The 16,996-nt window shown below is 42.3% G+C and overlaps 1 protein-coding gene across 1 annotated transcript in view; it reads left to right on the top strand.

Annotated features, from left to right (window-relative positions):
- SF3B3 (splicing factor 3b subunit 3) overlaps nucleotides 1–16,996 on the top strand; it is a 50,451-nt gene that overhangs the window by 16,239 nt on the left and 17,216 nt on the right. Inside the window, exons 9-13 of the mRNA XM_007993675.3 lie at nucleotides 2,803–2,968; nucleotides 5,856–5,951; nucleotides 9,728–9,800; nucleotides 15,785–15,936; nucleotides 16,383–16,538. Of these exons, the coding sequence (XP_007991866.1) occupies nucleotides 2,803–2,968; nucleotides 5,856–5,951; nucleotides 9,728–9,800; nucleotides 15,785–15,936; nucleotides 16,383–16,538 (643 nt within the window). The remainder of the gene's footprint in view (nucleotides 1–2,802; nucleotides 2,969–5,855; nucleotides 5,952–9,727; nucleotides 9,801–15,784; nucleotides 15,937–16,382; nucleotides 16,539–16,996) is intronic.

The following is a 16,996-nucleotide window of genomic DNA, read 5'->3' as shown; positions in this document are numbered from 1 at the left end:
GTCTCAAACTCCCAACCTCAGGTGATCTGCCCGCCTCGACCTCCCAAAGTGGGTGGATTATAGGCGTGAGCCACCACACCCGGCCATTTCATCAAATAAATACTTATTGAAATACTTAAGTACTGCTGGGCTTAGTGGCTCACGACTGTAATCCCAGCACTTTGGGAATCCAAGGTGGGCAGATCACCTTAGGTTGGAGTTCGAGACCGGCTGGACAACATAGTGAAACCCTGTCTCTACTAAAAATACAAAAATTAGCCGGGCATGGTGGCGGGTGCCTATAATGCCAGCTACTTGGGAGGCCGAGGCAGGAGAATCGCTTGAACTTGGGAGTTGGAGGTTGCAGTGAGCCGAGATTGTGTCATTGCACTCCAGCCCGGGCGTTGAGCAAAACTCCGTCTCAAAAAAGAAAAATTAAATTAACAAAATGAAATGCTTACTATTAAAGAGATGTTCCATAAGCACTTGACAGGTACCTATCTAGGGTTGAAGCTTACCAGCACTTAGCTGCCCACCCATATCAGCAGCCCTCCCATCCTCACTATTTCTGTTAGTGTCTAATAGACTAGTTATAGCAACTAAAGTGTGAAATCTCAAATTTTTTTTATTGTCCACCGCTTTCAGTCATGTGCTAAATTCTATTTTTACCTCTGTACCCCTTTTCATAATGCTAATCTGAACTAGTTCACTAGTTTTTTTATTTCATTGCCTTTCCTGTAAAACTCAGCCTTTTGTAGCATCATCTCATCTAGCAGACAAGACAACCTTGAATAAATAATTTCCCCTATCCCTGTATCATAATCATAAGTGGCTTTTCATTGCCAAATGGAAGAAATCTGAATTCTAGCCGCAAATTTAAGACCACTGTCTAAGACTACAAGTTACTTACACAAGATAAGGTGACGTGGTCTTGCCAGTATCTGCTAAAGTGTAGTCATACCACTTTACTAATCTAGTGCTCAGTTTCTTCATAATTAAAATACTGTCTAGGATTTTGTGCCATTTCTGCCTTGTTTCTAGCTATTCTCTCAATCTTAAATAAAATGCCTTTTACTCCTCAGTGACTTTTTTCTTTCATTTTTAAATCAAGATAGGGTGTCACTATGTCTTCCAGGCTGGTCTCGAGCTCCTGGACCCAAGCGATCCTCTCCCGTTGGCCTCCCAAAGTGCTGGGATTGTAAACTTGAACCACCACACCTACCTTTCAGGTTTTTGGTCTTTTTTTTTGAAAAAAACTCTATCTATCACTCAGGGTGGAGTGCAGCGATCTCAGCTCACTGCAACCTCCACCTCCTGGCTTCAAACGATTCTCCTCTCTCAGCCTCCTGGGTAGCTTGGACTCAGGTGTGTGCCACCATGCCCAGCTAATTTTTTTTTGTATTTTTTGGAGAGAACAAGGTTTTACCATGTTGGCCAAGCTGGTCTTAAACTCCTGACCTCAAGCGATCCATCCACCTTGGCCTTCCGAAATGCTGGGACTCTAGGCGTGTGCTACCGTGCCCAGCCGAGTCTTCTTAGCTTTTTGGGTTTTTGTTGTTGTTGTTTGTTTGAGACAAGAGTCTTACTCTGTTTTCCGGGATGCTGGAGTGCAGGGGCACAGTCTCGGCTCGCTGCATCCTCGACCTCCCAGGCTCAAGGTGATCCTTCCATCTCAGCCTCCCAAGTAGCTGGGACTATTAATTAGCAAGGCACATGCCTGGCTAATATTTGTATTTCTTGTAGAGTCTCAAACTTCTGGACTTCAGCAATCCACCTGCCTCAGTCTCCCAGTGTGCTAGGATTACAGACTTGAGCCACAGTGCCTGGCTGATATTTGTCCCTTTGTATCTAGCTCATTTTACTTGGCATAATATTTAGAAGATTCATGTTTAAAAAAAAAAAAAAAGAAGATTCATGTTTTGGTAGCCTGTGTCAGAGCTTCATTCCTTTTTATGGCAGAATTACTCATTGTATGTACATACTGTATTTTGTTTATCCATTCTGCTGCTGATGTACACTTGGATTGTGTCCACCTTTCACTATTGGGAGTAATGCTGTGGTAGATGTTGCTGTGCTAATACCTATTTGAGTCCCCATTTTTAATTTTTTGGTATATATGTAGGAGCGGAATTACTGGGTCATGGTAATTCCGTGTTTAACTTTTTGAGAAGCCACCAAACTTTCTCATAGCAGCTACATCCATTTTACATTCCCAACAGCAGTATATGAGGGCTCCAGTTTCTCCACATCCTTGCCAACTTGTTTTCCACATTTGTGATTATAGCCATCCTGCTAGGTATGCAGTGGTGGTATGAAGTGGTAGCTTTGCCTTTCCCCGGTGATGAGTGATGTTGAGCATCTTTTTGTGTTTATTGGCCATTTGTGTATCTTTGTTGGAGAAATGTCTATTCAAATCCCGTTGCCCATTTTTTAAGAATTGTCTTCTTATATTTGAGTCTCTATGTGTTCTGGGTACTAAACCCTTGTCAGAAATATGATTTGCAAATATTTTCTCTCATTTTGTGGGTTGTCATCTTACTTTCTTCCTTTGATGCACAAAAGTTTTAAATTTTGATGAAGTCCATTTTATCTGTATTTTCTTTGTTGCTTGTGCTATAAATAAAACACTCAATGCACTTCCCAGATCTTCTCCCTGAATTGTTTTGAAACAAATCCTAGCTGTCTTACTTAATGTTAACACCTAAAAATAATAACAGTAGTATCTTAATATAATCAAATAGCTTGTGCTTTATGTTGATGTCAGACATTATCGTCAGGCAGAGAACTCGTTACCAAACGTTTCTCTTCTCTGCTTCTTCCCAGTTACTTATATCAAATTGCACATCTTGGAGATGATGATGAAGAACCTGAGTTTTCATCAGCCATGCCTCTGGAAGAAGGAGACACATTCTTTTTTCAGCCAAGACCACTTAAAAACCTTGTGCTGGTTGATGAGTTGGACAGCCTCTCTCCCATTCTGTTTTGCCAGGTTGGTAGGTCTTTCCAGTCCCTTCCACAATAAATCTAAAGTTAAACTGAGATCTAGTCTAAGAAATAGCTTTATTAGTATTTCCATGAACTCGCCAGTGTGTAAAGCAGTTAGAGGTAGAAGTGTGAGCACAAAAAACCATTAATAAATCCTTGGGCTTTTTTTCCCATAATGATGAAACTCACGTTTAATGTAAAAATTCAGATCATATTCCTGTACAGGTTGCTGGGGAGGCAAAAAAATCAGACCATATAAAAAGTGAAAAATAAAAGTCCTCTCCAAAATCTTCTCACCCGACCACTCCATTGAACCATATTGCTTATATTAACAACTTGTTGTGACTGCTTCCAGGTGTTTTATCTGCATTTAGAATCATGTATATGTTTATGTGTTCTGTCTTCTTCTTTTTAAAGTAAGTGGAGTCATATACTCCACAGTATTCTGTGGTTGACCTCTTGTCATATAACAGTCTACATATAGCTGTATTCATTTTACCACGGTTCCTCTTTAAAATAGTTCTGAGACATTGGGATCAGTTGGTAACAGAAAGTTTTGAATCACCTTCTCAAGGAGGAACCTGAAGTGGCACAGAATGAAGATTGTGTCTCTCATTGCTGGTGCTCAGTTGTGACAGTCAGGAATTTGATCATGCTGTTGCATCCTCAATTGCCAGGGTTTGAGTGACCATTAGGGACCACCTGTGTAGTTAATCACACTTCTGATGGGAGAGGAGCTTGTTCACTGGGTACTGGGGAAACAAATCAGCATTCAGACAGGTTTAATTACACTCGTCTGAAATTAATTGCTTTGTTCTTCCTTTCTGAGAAATGATTAGTCTTGAGGGCAACAGAAAATAAGTGTGACTAACTTCTTTCCTTTCTTTCTTTTTTTTTTTTGAGACGGAGTCTCGATCTGTCGCCCAGGAGGCTGGAGTTCAGTGGCGTGATCTCAGTTCACTGCAAGCTCTGCCTCCCAGGTTCATGCCATTCTCCTGCCTCAGCCTCCCTAGTAGCTGGAACTGCTAGCGCCTACCACCACGCCCAGCTAATTTTTTGTATTTTTAGTAGAGGCCGGGTTGCACTGTGATCTGACCTCGTGATCTGCCTGCCTTGGCCTCCCAAAGTGCTGGGATTATAGGCGTGAGCCTCCACGCCCGGCCAAGTGTGACTCATTTCTAATTTGATTATTAGTGATTTTTCCACCTTCATTGCAATTTGAATAAATAATGTGTGTAAATAGTTTATTCATCAAGAATAAAATTAGCCAGGCGTGGTGGCTCATGCTTGTAATCCCAGCACTTTGGGAGGCTGAGGTGGGCAGGTCACCTGAGGTTGGGAGTTTGAGACCAGCCTGACCAACATGGAGAAACCCTGCCTCTACTAAAAAAAATAAAAAAATAAAAAACAAAATTAGCCAGGCGTGTTGGCATATGCCTGTAATCCCAGCTACTTGGGAGGCTGAGGCAAGAGAATCGCTTGAACTCAGGAGGCGGAGGTTGCGGTGAGCCGAGATCACGCCATTGTACTCCAGCCTGGGCAACAAGAGCACAACTCCGTCTCAAAGAAAAAAAAAAAAAAAAGGCCGGGCGTGGTGGCTCATTCCTGTAATCCCAGTACTTTGGGAGGCCGAGGCGGGCAGATGACAAGGTCAGGAGATTGAGACCATCGTGGCTGACGTGGTGAAACCCTGTCTACTAAAAATACAAAAAAATTAGCCAGGCATGGTGGCGGGCGCCTGTAGTCCCAGCTACTTGGGAGGCTGAGGCAGGAGAATGGCGTGAACCCAAGAGGCGGAGCTTGCAGTGAGCTGAGATTGCGCCACTGCACTCCAGCCTGGGCAACAGAGCCTCCGTCTCCAAAAAAAAAAAAAAAAAAAAAAAAAAAAAAGGCCGGACGCGGTGGTTCACACCTGTAATCCCAGCACTTTGGGAGGCTGAGGCGGGTAGATGACCTGAGGTCAGGAGTTTGAGACCAGCCTGGCCAACATGGTGAAACCCCATCTCTACTAAAAATGTAAAAACTAGCCAGGCGTGGTGGTGGGTGCTTGTAATCCCAGCTTCTTAGGAGGCTGAGGCGGGAGAATCGCTTGAACCCAGGAGATGGAGGTTGCAGTGAGTTGACATAGTGCCACTGCACGCCAGCCTCATTGACAGAGTGAGACTCTGTCTTAAATAAAAAATAAAAATAAAATTAATGAGAAATTAAAGTGTCTATAGCAGGGCTTCTTCACATTTATTTCTGTCTTGGATCTTTTTGCTACCCTGAAGCATCTGGATCCGATCTGAATGTTTTACTGTTTTGTTTAGTTTTTTAAATTTTTTTTGAGATAAGAGTCTCACTCTGTCACCCAGGCTAGAGTGCAGTGGCACAGTTATGACTCACTGCAGCCTCAGCCTCCTGGGCTGAAGCGATTTTCCTACCTCAGCCTCCTCAGTAGCTGGGACTATAGACACAAGCCACCATACCCAGCTAATGAGTGATATTTTAAAATGCTTATGAAAATATACATAGATTCAGAATAGCAAAATATTTTTTAAAGTTGTGGAAAACAGATGTGCTTTATTGAGGCTTTATAAATAATAAGATGATACACTTAAAATGGGTGAGTTAATTTCTTTTAGGAGATTGGAGTAAAGGCTGTGTACCCTCAGTACTCACATGCACATCTGTGTTACGGTAGGCTCCATTGCTTTGCAGAGAGAGTAAAGAATTTTCATTTGAACTGTCCAGTTTGTCAAAACTACAATACAGATGATTCACCTCTTTTCACTTATTGATCAACAGATAATTATATTGGAAAGCAGCTGGATGTCTGGGATACTAGAGAATCAGAATTGTGTTTGAAAACAGCACTGTAGACGTTTCTTCCTCTAACTTTCTCTGTGCAGATAGCTGATCTGGCCAACGAAGATACTCCACAGCTGTATGTGGCTTGTGGTAGGGGACCCCGATCATCTCTGAGAGTACTAAGACATGGACTTGAGGTAAGATTGCAATTTCTAGATAATCTGCAGGGTTTGGAGGGAAGCATTGACAAAGTAGTTTATGGGTTTACTCTGATGTTGTCAAAGACATAGTTAAGGTGTCTGTGAAAAAGTGTGTTCTTTCTCCCTGACTTCCCCAGAGTTTATACTTGAGATTTTCTTTTTTTTTGTCCCTGAAACCGTCTCACTGGTGTGCAATTACACAGTCTTGGCCCACTGCAGCCTTGACCTCCTGAGCTCAAGTGATTGTCCTGCCTCAGTCTCCCAAAGTGTTGATTACAGGTATAAGCCACTGTGCCCAGCCTGTGCTATTTTCTATTCCTTAACTTGTTAGCATGATAGCCCACGTGGTCACTAGTCATGACATGGAGGCTAGGAAATCTATATGGAACATTTCACTGTCTCTATACATCTAGTCTTAGTTAAATCAACTGTGTCAATGCTATATATATTTTTGTATCTTATTAAATTTATTCCTTATTACTATATACTCTTAAATAGCATACTTTTTATTTATTCATTTATTTTTGCAATGGGGGTCCCACTCTGTTTCCCACGCTGGAATTCAGTGGTGCCATGATGGCTCACTGCAGCCTTGACCTTCCTGGGATCAGGCGATCCTCCCACCTCAGCCTCCTGAATAACTGGGGACTACAGGCATGTGCCACAACATCCAGCTAATTTTTGTATTTTTTTGTAGAGACCAGTCTCTGGCTGGTCTTGAACTCCTGGAGTCAGGCAGTCTGCTTGCTTTGGCTTCCCAGAGTGCTAGGATCACAGCCTTGAGCCACTACACCTGGCCAAGTGGCATAATTTTTAGTGTTTCTGCAAGATTTCACCAAAGTGGGTAGATCATAATTTATTTAGTGAATCTTTTATTGCTGGGCTTTTTAGGTAATGTGGACACTAAAAGTAACCTTCTTGAATCCCATATTCTCTGTGTATCATAGTCCTAATGTTAATGCCTTCTAGTGAGGGCCCTGCACTTGAACTTGTTAGGAATAAAATAAAAAGCTTCCTATAACAGTTTGTTTTGAGAGCTTGGGAGTGGCAAACTGAGCTCTCAAGAGGCCTGCTACCTGTTTCTGTAAATTTTTATTGGAACACACCCAAGATAATCTGGGTTTTGAATTCTGGCTCTAACACTTAATAGTTATTACTGAGTTTCTGTTTCTTCTGTAAAATGGACTTAATACTGGTACCTGCCATAAAGAATTGTGTGAATTAAATGAGATGATACATACAAAGCTCTTAGCTTAAGATATGGCATGAAGTGTTCAATAAATGTTAGCTGTTAACATTGCTGTTTCAGGGAATTTGAAAATGTTTTGTCTCTGCCAAAATATATCATCAGTTGACCAAAATTTCAATGACTCAGACCCAATTTAGAGCCATAGGTCTGTTGTGTGTGTTTTTTGTTTTTTTTTTTCTTTTGAGTGCAGTAGTGAGACCTTGCTTCACTGTAACCTCCAGCGCCCAGTCTCAAGCAAGCAGTTCTCCCACCTTAGCTTCCCGAGTAGCTGGGACTGCAGGTGTGCGCCACCACGCTTAGCTAATTTATTTATTTATTTTGGGTAGAGACAGGGTCTTGCTATGTTGCCAGGGCTGGTCTTGAACTCCTGGGCTTAAGTGATCCTCCCACTTCACCCTCCCAAAGTGTTACGATTACAGGCGTGAGCCACTGCGCCTGGCCAAGAGCCATTGCTCTTGATTTGTTAGTTACTTATTTCTCATTGGATCCTAGTGAGCATATGATGAAAGCTAGTGCTTTATACAAAAAATGCATATGTGCAGTTGGGCACAGTGGCTCACGCTTATAATTCTAGCACTTTAGGAGGCTGAAGCGGGCGGATCACCCGAGGTCAGGAGTTCGAGACCAGCCTGGCCAACATGGTGAAACCCCTTCTCTACTAAAACTACAAAAATGAACTGGGAGTGGTTGTGGGTTCCTGTAATCCTAGCTGCTCAGGAGACTGAGGCAGGAGAATCGCTTGAACTGGGAGGTGGAGGTTGCAGTGAGCCGAGATCATGCCACTGCACTCCAGCCTGGGCAATAGAGCGAGACTGTCTCCAAAAAAAAGTGCATATGTGCATTAACAGAAAATTTTTGTACAGTGTAAGAGATAAAGGGCTCAAGAATCATCATTTTTTAGTTTCCTGGTATTTCTCTCCCCACTTCAAATCTATAGACACACCTTTGTTATATATAAAAATATTTTCCGAGGCAGTCGGATCATGAGGTCAGGAGATCGAGACCATCTTGGCTAACACAGTGAAACCCCGTCTCTACTAAAAATACAAGAAAATTAGCTGGGTGTGGTGGCGGGCGCCTGTAGTCCCACCTACTCAAGAGGCTGAGGCAGGAGAATGACATGAACCTGGGAGGCAGAGCTTGTGGTGAGCAGAGATTGTGCCACTGCACTCCAGCCTGGGCGACAGAGCGAAACTCCGTCTCAAAAAAAAAAAATTGTTTTTAATTGTTGAACGTTGCTTTATTCCTGTATATCTATTTGTTACACCTTGTTATCTAACTAGATTGTGGTCTCAATTGAGCCAGGGTGACTGACAGTTTTACGTTTGGTATAGAGTGTCGCATATTTGACAGTTGAATTTTATTGATTACGTTCTTAGGTCTTTCTTCTAATTAAATTATACCAGTAAACTAGGAAAAGTGCTAATCCTTCTGTGAATATACATGAGTTCTTCCTGTAAGATGTAGGTTACACGCTGTATGTAAGTGGCTAGTTTATTGTCTCTAGATCATTTAAAAACAATAATTTTAATTTCATAATGATTTTACATTTATTAAAAAATTGCAAAGGTAGTAAAGTGAGTTCCTGTATAACCCACACCCAGTTTTCCCTTCTAGATCATTTTGAATTTGGCTTAGATGTTTTGTTTACTCTTGTGTTTGAGAACCTATAGGACATGTAGAGAATCATTCATTCTGACTTTAAGGGGCATAGAAAGACAAAACAGTTAGTGCCCTGAGATGGTGACTGTGTTCTTTCTTTTTTTTGGAGACGGAGTCTTGCTCAGTCACCCAGGCTGGAGTGCAATGGTGCAATCTCAGCTCATGGCAACTCCGCCTCCCAGGTTCAAGCGATTCTCCCACCTCAGCCTCCCAAATAGCTGAGATTACAGGCACCTGCCATCATGCCCGGCTAAGTTTTATTTTGCAGAGACAGGTTTCACCGTGTTGGCCAGCTGGTCTAGAACTCCTGATCTCAGGCGATCCACCCGCCTTGGCCTCTCAAAGTGCTGGGATTGCAGGTGTGAGCCATTGGGCCCAGCCGGTGGACTGATTTCTATGAGTGCTTATGGAAGAGAGAAGTGACTGACTGCCAGTCAAGGAGATAAAGGAGTAATTTTGCTACAGGATCTGGCATTTGAATTGATCCACATGGGATTTGGCCTTACAGGAGCTAGGGAAAGAAACGGGATGCTAATTTAGATGGCCTGATTCATTCCCAGTGGTTACTGCTGTTCTGGGGATGATCAAGGCATGTTGTACTTGAAGGAAAGGGGTATGGTTTTGGCTGCAGCAACTGTACCCTCTCAGACATCCTGTGACTTTTGCTTAAGACTGTCATGGGGATTGCCACCGTCTCCAGCCTGTTTCGTTCTTAGATTCTTCTTTCACTAGATGGTTTCATCTTTTAAATCCAGCATACATTGTGAACCCTGCCTTTGAGATCTTATTTTTTGATGTGATTATAAGCAGGTAGCTGAGTTGCATGCTCACTGGATCTGTGGCTTCCCTCCTCTCCTGTCAGGTGTCAGAAATGGCTGTTTCTGAGCTACCCGGTAACCCCAATGCTGTCTGGACAGTGCGTCGACACATTGAAGGTAAGCAGCTCTTTCCCAGTAGTCAAAATGAGGGTCTGGGTGCCATTGACATAGAAGGCTTAAAAGGCTGCGTTCATAATACTTCTGTATCATTTCATTTAGCACCATATACCAGAAACTTTCTGGCCCAACACCGTTTTTGAGGCTCTTTCAGGATGCCTTCACCTACCATTTCTTTTTGTGCAGGTGGGAAAGAGGGGACATAGGTTGGCTGTTATATTTTAGTACATATAGGTTTCAGTATCATAGAGCTGTCAAATGTGATGTTGACTTTGTATTCATAAAGGTACTGGTTTCATCTGTAGGAGGTATGATGTGAGGGAAAGTTGTGCTTTTTCATTCTTCTTCAACTATATTCTTTTAAATTGTTTTGAAACCACAGTGAAATTCAAGGTGGTGTTCTAGGAATTAAGAGATTTGGGAAAGCTTGTTAGTCAGTCTTGCTAGTGCTTAAGGAAAGCAGAGTGGAATTGAGTGGAATTAGAATTTTAGTGTGAGTGGAAAATCGGGGATGGGAAAGGAGAAGGGAGTTTGAGCTCCTGGATGTAAATGGTCACCTGATCCTAAAACTTTGAAAGTAATAGGAGAATGCCTAGTAGTTAGTGCAATAACAGGGAAGTCTTGTGACAAGACTTGAATTGCAGCCTCATAGAAAGAAAGCTCAGTCTCATTTTTCCCTTGATTCACATTGGAGGTATGTTTTTCTCTTAGTCTCTCAGGAATATGGGATGGGTGAGTAAGATCATCCTTGCCAGCAGACAGCTTTTTTAAGAAAACAGCTGTAATTCTGCCTGATAGATACTCTGCCTGTATGAAACAGATTTAAGGAGTTGGGAAACATGTAGGAGGAAAACAACTTACTATTAGTAGAATACTCATTTTTGTGGATTTAACTTTCATTGTAGGCATTTGAATCATATCCAAGTTGAGTAGAAAGGGAAAAATGTGAATGGGAAATGGGTAGGCTTATAAGCTGAAAAGATAATTATTAGGCACCTGGTTTTGTGTGTAATATCTACATAGAAGTTGGTCCGTGTTGGTGTTTTACTTTGGTTTGGTGGCTTGTTGACATTATGGCCCTTGAAAGCATTGTCTAGACTGTTCGAATTAGAAATGTGTTTTAAGATAACCTATTGTGCTCCTTCTTTTTTCCTTTTAACTTTTTAAATAAACTTATTTTAAAACAGATTTAGGGCCGGGTGCGGTGGCTCATGCCTGTAATCCCAACACATTGGGAGGCCGAGGTGGGCGGATCGCCTGAGGTCAGAGTTTGAGACCAGTCTGGCCAACGTGGTGAAACCCCATCTCTACTAAAAATACAAAAGTTAGCTGGGTGTGGTGGTGCACGCCTGTAATCCCAGCTACTTAAGGGGCTGAGGCAGGAGAATCGCTTGAACCTAGGAGGCGGGGGTTGCAGTGAGCCAAGATCGCACCACTACAGTCCAGCCTGGGTGAGAGAGTGAGACTCCATCTCAAAAAAAAAAAAGAAAAAGAAAATAGAGTTAGGTTTATAGAAAAGTTAACTCTCACTTTTATGAAGAAGACAGGAAGTTATAGGGGTTGAGTGTCTCAAGATAGTCTAAGTGATGGGGATAGAAAATCCTGGCTCCTGAATCTCAGTCGAATGCCCATTTTGATTAACTGCAGTGAGATTCTGTGGATCTTGGTTTCTTTCAGGATAAATTTAGTTGTTTGAGTGCCCACCATGTACTCAGTAACAAAGACTCTTTGCCTCAGAGCATTTACCATCTAAAAAAACAAGACAAGTATACAGAACTGTTGTGTGTTGTGAATGTGGTGAAAGGCACAGGTACATTGCTGGGAGGGGTTAAAGGACAGGGCATGTGTTTGAAGGTCAGGACAGGCTCTTTAGAGGGACAGCATTTGCTAACTCAGTGATAGGCAGTTTGTTGCATTATGTAGTTGAACATTTTTCTCCTTTATTAAATGTCAGAAGTCTTGGAAAGGACTACATCCTGCTAAATTTTACTCTTTAGGTACTGTAATTTGGGAGTCACCTGTAAATACAGGTCGGGTTCTCTTGGTTCACTCACTTTCCAGATACCCCCACTTACTATTGAGTGAACATTCCTTCTGCCCGCACATGCTGCAGTCTTCCAGGCAAATACTAACCTTGGCTGGTACTTGGTGATGCACACTACCAATACCAAGCCTTTTTTTCTCTTCCACAGGTGGCTGGTGAAGGTGCTGATCACCACAGGTGTGTACCTACTGCTAGGGTCGATTGTGGGGTCTTATAGTTTATCCAAGGAGAGGGACCTGCACAAAATATTGAGGCTGCCCTGATGGTGTCTTTTCAGAGGGTAACTGCAGTTGGATGTCACTGGGCATAATAGTGCTACACACCGTCTGCCTGTGCATCAGATGGTCTAAGGCAGGAGTCTGCCTCTCTACTTCCTCCCACAGATTTTGTCATGTATGGTTAATTTGCCTTTTACTAAGCTAAAAGAGTCTCTAGCTAGAGAACTTTAGCATCATACTCTCTTGGAGTTGTACATTCCAGGTATACTGACTGAAAGATCAGGACCTGGAGAAAGCTTTTGAGTATATTCAGGACTTGCTGAAGCAAGATAAGTATCAGATACCCTTGTCTATGAAGTGAGAGTGAGTTACTGGAGCTTCAGGTATCTGGGTGATCACTCACTTTACCTTTTGGAGTGAGCTGCTGATTCAGCCTCAAATCCTAAGGCAAGGCAAGTAGAAGAGAAAAGTATTCCCTCCTCTGGGGTCCTCAGCAGTGTTCAGACAGATGGGAGCCCTGTTGAATTGAGACCTACAGATACATTCTCATACCCTGATAGATTCTTCATTGAGGTATGAATTACTGTTTTTTCACATGAGACTTACATTCCTTAGAAAAGGGCAGTGTGGATGGTACAGTTCCTAGTCATTTACCTTGACTAAAGCCTGGCTTTGCTCTGAACTCCAACGTTGTTTTAAAAATAATTTTTTGTAGACTGGGCGTGGTGGCTCACGCCTGTAATCCCAGCACTTTGGGAGGCTGAGGTGGGCGGATCACCTGAGGTTGGGAATTTGAGACCAGCCTGACCAATATGGAGAAACCCTGTCTCTACTGAAAATACAAAATTAGCTGGGCGTGGTGGCACATGCCTGTAATCCCAGCTACTAGAGAGGCTGAGGCAGAAGAATCACTTGAACCTGGGAGGCGGAGGTTGTGGTGAGCCGAGATCGCGCCATTGTACTCCAGCCTGGGCAACCAGAGCGAAACTCTCTCCAAAAAAAAAAAATAAAGTTTTATAAAGTTGGGATCTTGTTATGTTACCCAGGCTGGTCTTGAACTCCTGAACTCAAATGATCCTCCCTCCTCAACCTCCCAAAGTACTTGAATCACCGTGCCCAGCTTGAACTCTTAACTTTAATCTGCAGTCACTCTAGTACATAAGAGTTAATCTACTGCAAGTCTTCTTCACTGTAGAAGGAAGGGGTAGAAGTTACAGTGTGCTTGATAGTTACAGGGCAGTGTTTATTTTGAGGAAATCTGTAATGTAAAGTAGCTTTGAGACGTCGTTGACTCTCCTTGTTGAATTGTCTAGCAAAAGTATGACCGTATTTAAGTTCACTGAGCATTTATTCTCTTTTATGTTTGAGTAGTCTGAAGTCTTGGTCAAAGGAAAGGCACCCCTCCTCCCTTCTCTCCCATGAAAGTCAAAAGTTGTATGGTCTGTCTTTTGGAAGGTCCCTTTTTCCTTTTGGTGAAGATCCAAGACCAGAAATCCTGGCCAGTTACAGCCTTTTGTTGCTTGACTTTAATTTGCTTTGACACAGCTTTTAAGGTTAGTTTCAGTATTGAGAACATGGTAAATGATACTGTATTCATATAATGTTAAAATTAAACAACTTCTGTTATTTTTACACAACAAAAATTTCTAGTACAAAAACTGAGAACTGGAGTAAAGATTCCAAACTTGGTGTTACATAGAGACGGATTTTGGTTTCGTTGTAAGCTACTGAGCAATCCATTTCAGAGATAACCATGTCCTTACTTGTTTTATGATAGTGAGTGGTGCTTAGTCTTACAAAGCCACCTTATGAGACGTGCCCAAGGCATTTGATATATGTTGACAGTTCTAGCAAAATAACCCAAAACCAAGTATCTTCTTGTCCAGTATTATTCCTTATGATTTGGAAATTGAACCTTTACTCTGTGGATTCCTGGTCTAACCATTAGAGCAGGCCCATTGGGAAAGATCTTTAATCCTTGTTTTTCAGCAACCACAGTACGTATATATATATGTAATATTAACTGAAACAAAAATTTCACGAAACAGTAGTTATCCTACTATATATGAAGCAACTTTATAAATTACATTTATTTCTGTTAAGAAGTGCCTATTGTGCAACACGTTAAGTTGATTTTCTGTCCTGCTAATAGGGCAGAACACTGCTGTTGACCATGCCAATGATACATATTCTTTTTTATTTGTTTGAAGACAGTCTCATTCTGTCGCCCAGGCTGGAGTGCAGTGGGGCGATCTCGGCTCACTGCGGCCTCTGCCTCCCGGGTTCAGGCAATTCTGCTGCTCACCCTCCCGAGTAGTTGGAATTACAGATGGCCACCACCACACCCGGCTAATTTTTGTATTTTATTTGATTTATTTTTTAGTAGAGACGGGTTTCACCCTGTCGGTCAGGCTAGTTTCAAACTCCTGACCTCAGGTGATCCGCCCACCTTGGCCTCCCAAAGTGCTGGGATTACAAGCATGAACCATCATGCCTGGTCGAATGATAACATCTTCACTTGACTCCTGCTTCTGTAAAGAATGCTGATTCTGCAGAACTGATCTGTAACCTTAGTTCAGCTGAATCTCATGTGAAGTCATCAGAGCCAAAAGTATGCCCTTCATGTAGTTGGGTGGACTAGCCCTGTGGCATTGAGCTCTTGACAAGTGCTTAGGCAGACAGGGTCCTATAACTGCTACTGCTAGGAGTGAGGTGGCTACTACACTGTGTGGTGCCTTGTCTTGTTCTGTCCCTTTTTTACCTGATTTCTGGGTAAGGGGGTGTTGATACAAAAATTCAAATGTAAAGGAGGAAAATCTCAACTCCTTTAAAAAATTAGCATGCCTTTAGTCAACATTTATCAAGCTTTATGCCAAACATGGTACTGGATGGGGACACTTGCAGAAGCTGTTGTATGTTGTAGGGTGAGAAACATGGAAAATAGATGGCCTTTATGGGATCTGCAGAAGAAACTGAGGGTTTCTGGTATACCTCAAGTTGTCTGACTTCCTTGAGAAACTCGTTAGTGTTTATTCAACCACATTTAATTAGAAGAAGCAGTTTCTAATAGGATTGCTTACGACCACACGATTGTTCTGTTTCTAAATAGTGAAAAACCAGAGAGGTCAAGGAATAACAATATAAACAATCCCCACCCCCCATTTCCTGGTTATCTAGTTTTCTTACATCATTCTCACTGGGACTAGGATTCTCAGCTTCCAACCTTAGAATGAGTTAGTGTCACAGAGGCTTAAGTAATCTCTGTTTTATTCGTTAGAGCTTATGTTCATTTCCACATAAGCTGCTTTTGGAAGAAGTTAGGGGTCTTTCCTAGTTAGAAGGAGTATCTCTTCTTAGGAAGGGGTTGTGTGATTGGCGACTGGCACAAATAAATGAAGCTCTAGCTCAGTATGTTCATGTATTAGTATTGTAGTATTTAAAATGTCCTCGTGCCTCTGATTCCCTTGCTTTGTCCCTCTCACTTCTTTAGCAGATGTCTCAGGAAAATATTGAGGAAGCAGGGTATATCTATAGGCTCTTATGACCCCTAGTTTTCTTCTGGATCATCTTGCTCTGTGTGCATGTGTATGTGTGTATGTGTGTAATAACTACACATAGAAGAAGTGCCTTGGAAGGTTTCTGAAGAGAACTCTTAGTGTTTCATTTGGCTTTGTAATTCTAATGAGTTCTTATCTAACCAGCTCCCTTCTTTTCTTTTTCAGATGAGTTTGATGCTTACATCATTGTGTCTTTCGTGAATGCCACCCTGGTGTTGTCCATTGGAGAGACTGTAGAAGAAGTGACTGACTCTGGGTTCCTGGGGACCACCCCGACCTTGTCCTGCTCCTTATTAGGAGATGATGCCTTGGTGCAGGTGAGGGTTCTCAGAGCTTACCTACTTGGCCTGCTTTGTTCTTTCTTGGCCTTCATTGTGATGTGGCTGCTGCGTTCATGTCTCTTCACTCTCACCTTCCAGTAAGCCTTGGGACGGAGCTTATGATTTTGGCACATAACATCCCCCTCTGTATTTGCCATTTTTCTGTTACAGTGCCACATCACTGCAGCTTTCATCTCTAGTAAAGATCTTTATAAGTGTTTGGTTAATAAACTTTGAACTTCTTTGAAGTGAACACCGCAAAACATTAACTATTTAAAAGTTAACCTTGCCTGGGGCCTACTAACTCTTTTGTCATTGATTCAACTGGTGCCTCAAATGCAGTGGCCCCAGATCTGATTGTAGTGACAGATCTGATAGATGTGAGGGTCATTCTGAGTGATGAATCAAAATTGTTAAAGTCAGGTTTCTTTCTGTTACTCTAGGTCTATCCAGATGGCATTCGGCACATACGAGCAGACAAGAGAGTCAATGAGTGGAAGACCCCTGGAAAGAAAACAATTGTGAAGTGTGCAGTGAACCAGCGACAAGTAGTGATTGCCCTGACGGGAGGAGAGTTGGTCTATTTTGAGATGGATCCTGTATGTTATTTTATCATTCACTGTGGGACTTAGTGTAGGGTCCAGAGGGAAGGATGGGCATTGTAATCTAGTCATTTAGATGACAGTGTGGTGAAACCCTATCTCTACTAAAAATACAAAAATTAATGGGCCTGGTGACACACACCTGTAGTCCTAGCTACTCAGGAGGCTAAGGCAGGAAAATTGCTTGAACCTGGGAGGCGGAGGTTGCAGTGAGCTGAGATCATGCCACCACACTCCAGCCTGGCAACAGAGTGAGACTCCATCTCAAAAAAAAAAGAAAAAAAAGTGAGTTGGAGTGACAGTGTTCACAAACCAATTTGGCCCTTTACAGAGATGGGGAAAAAGGGTAAATTGATGTCTAATTCTGGGTAGGGTTATGAATTCCCCTGTTAGCAATGAAACACTTGCTCCTCCTGCATTTCACTCTCTACTTTTCCAACAAATATTTGGCATAG

Source organism: Chlorocebus sabaeus, chromosome 5 (assembly GCF_047675955.1).
Source record: "Chlorocebus sabaeus isolate Y175 chromosome 5, mChlSab1.0.hap1, whole genome shotgun sequence".
Classification (NCBI taxonomy): Eukaryota; Metazoa; Chordata; class Mammalia; order Primates; family Cercopithecidae; genus Chlorocebus; species Chlorocebus sabaeus.
This window is presented reverse-complemented; position numbering and strand designations above follow the sequence as displayed.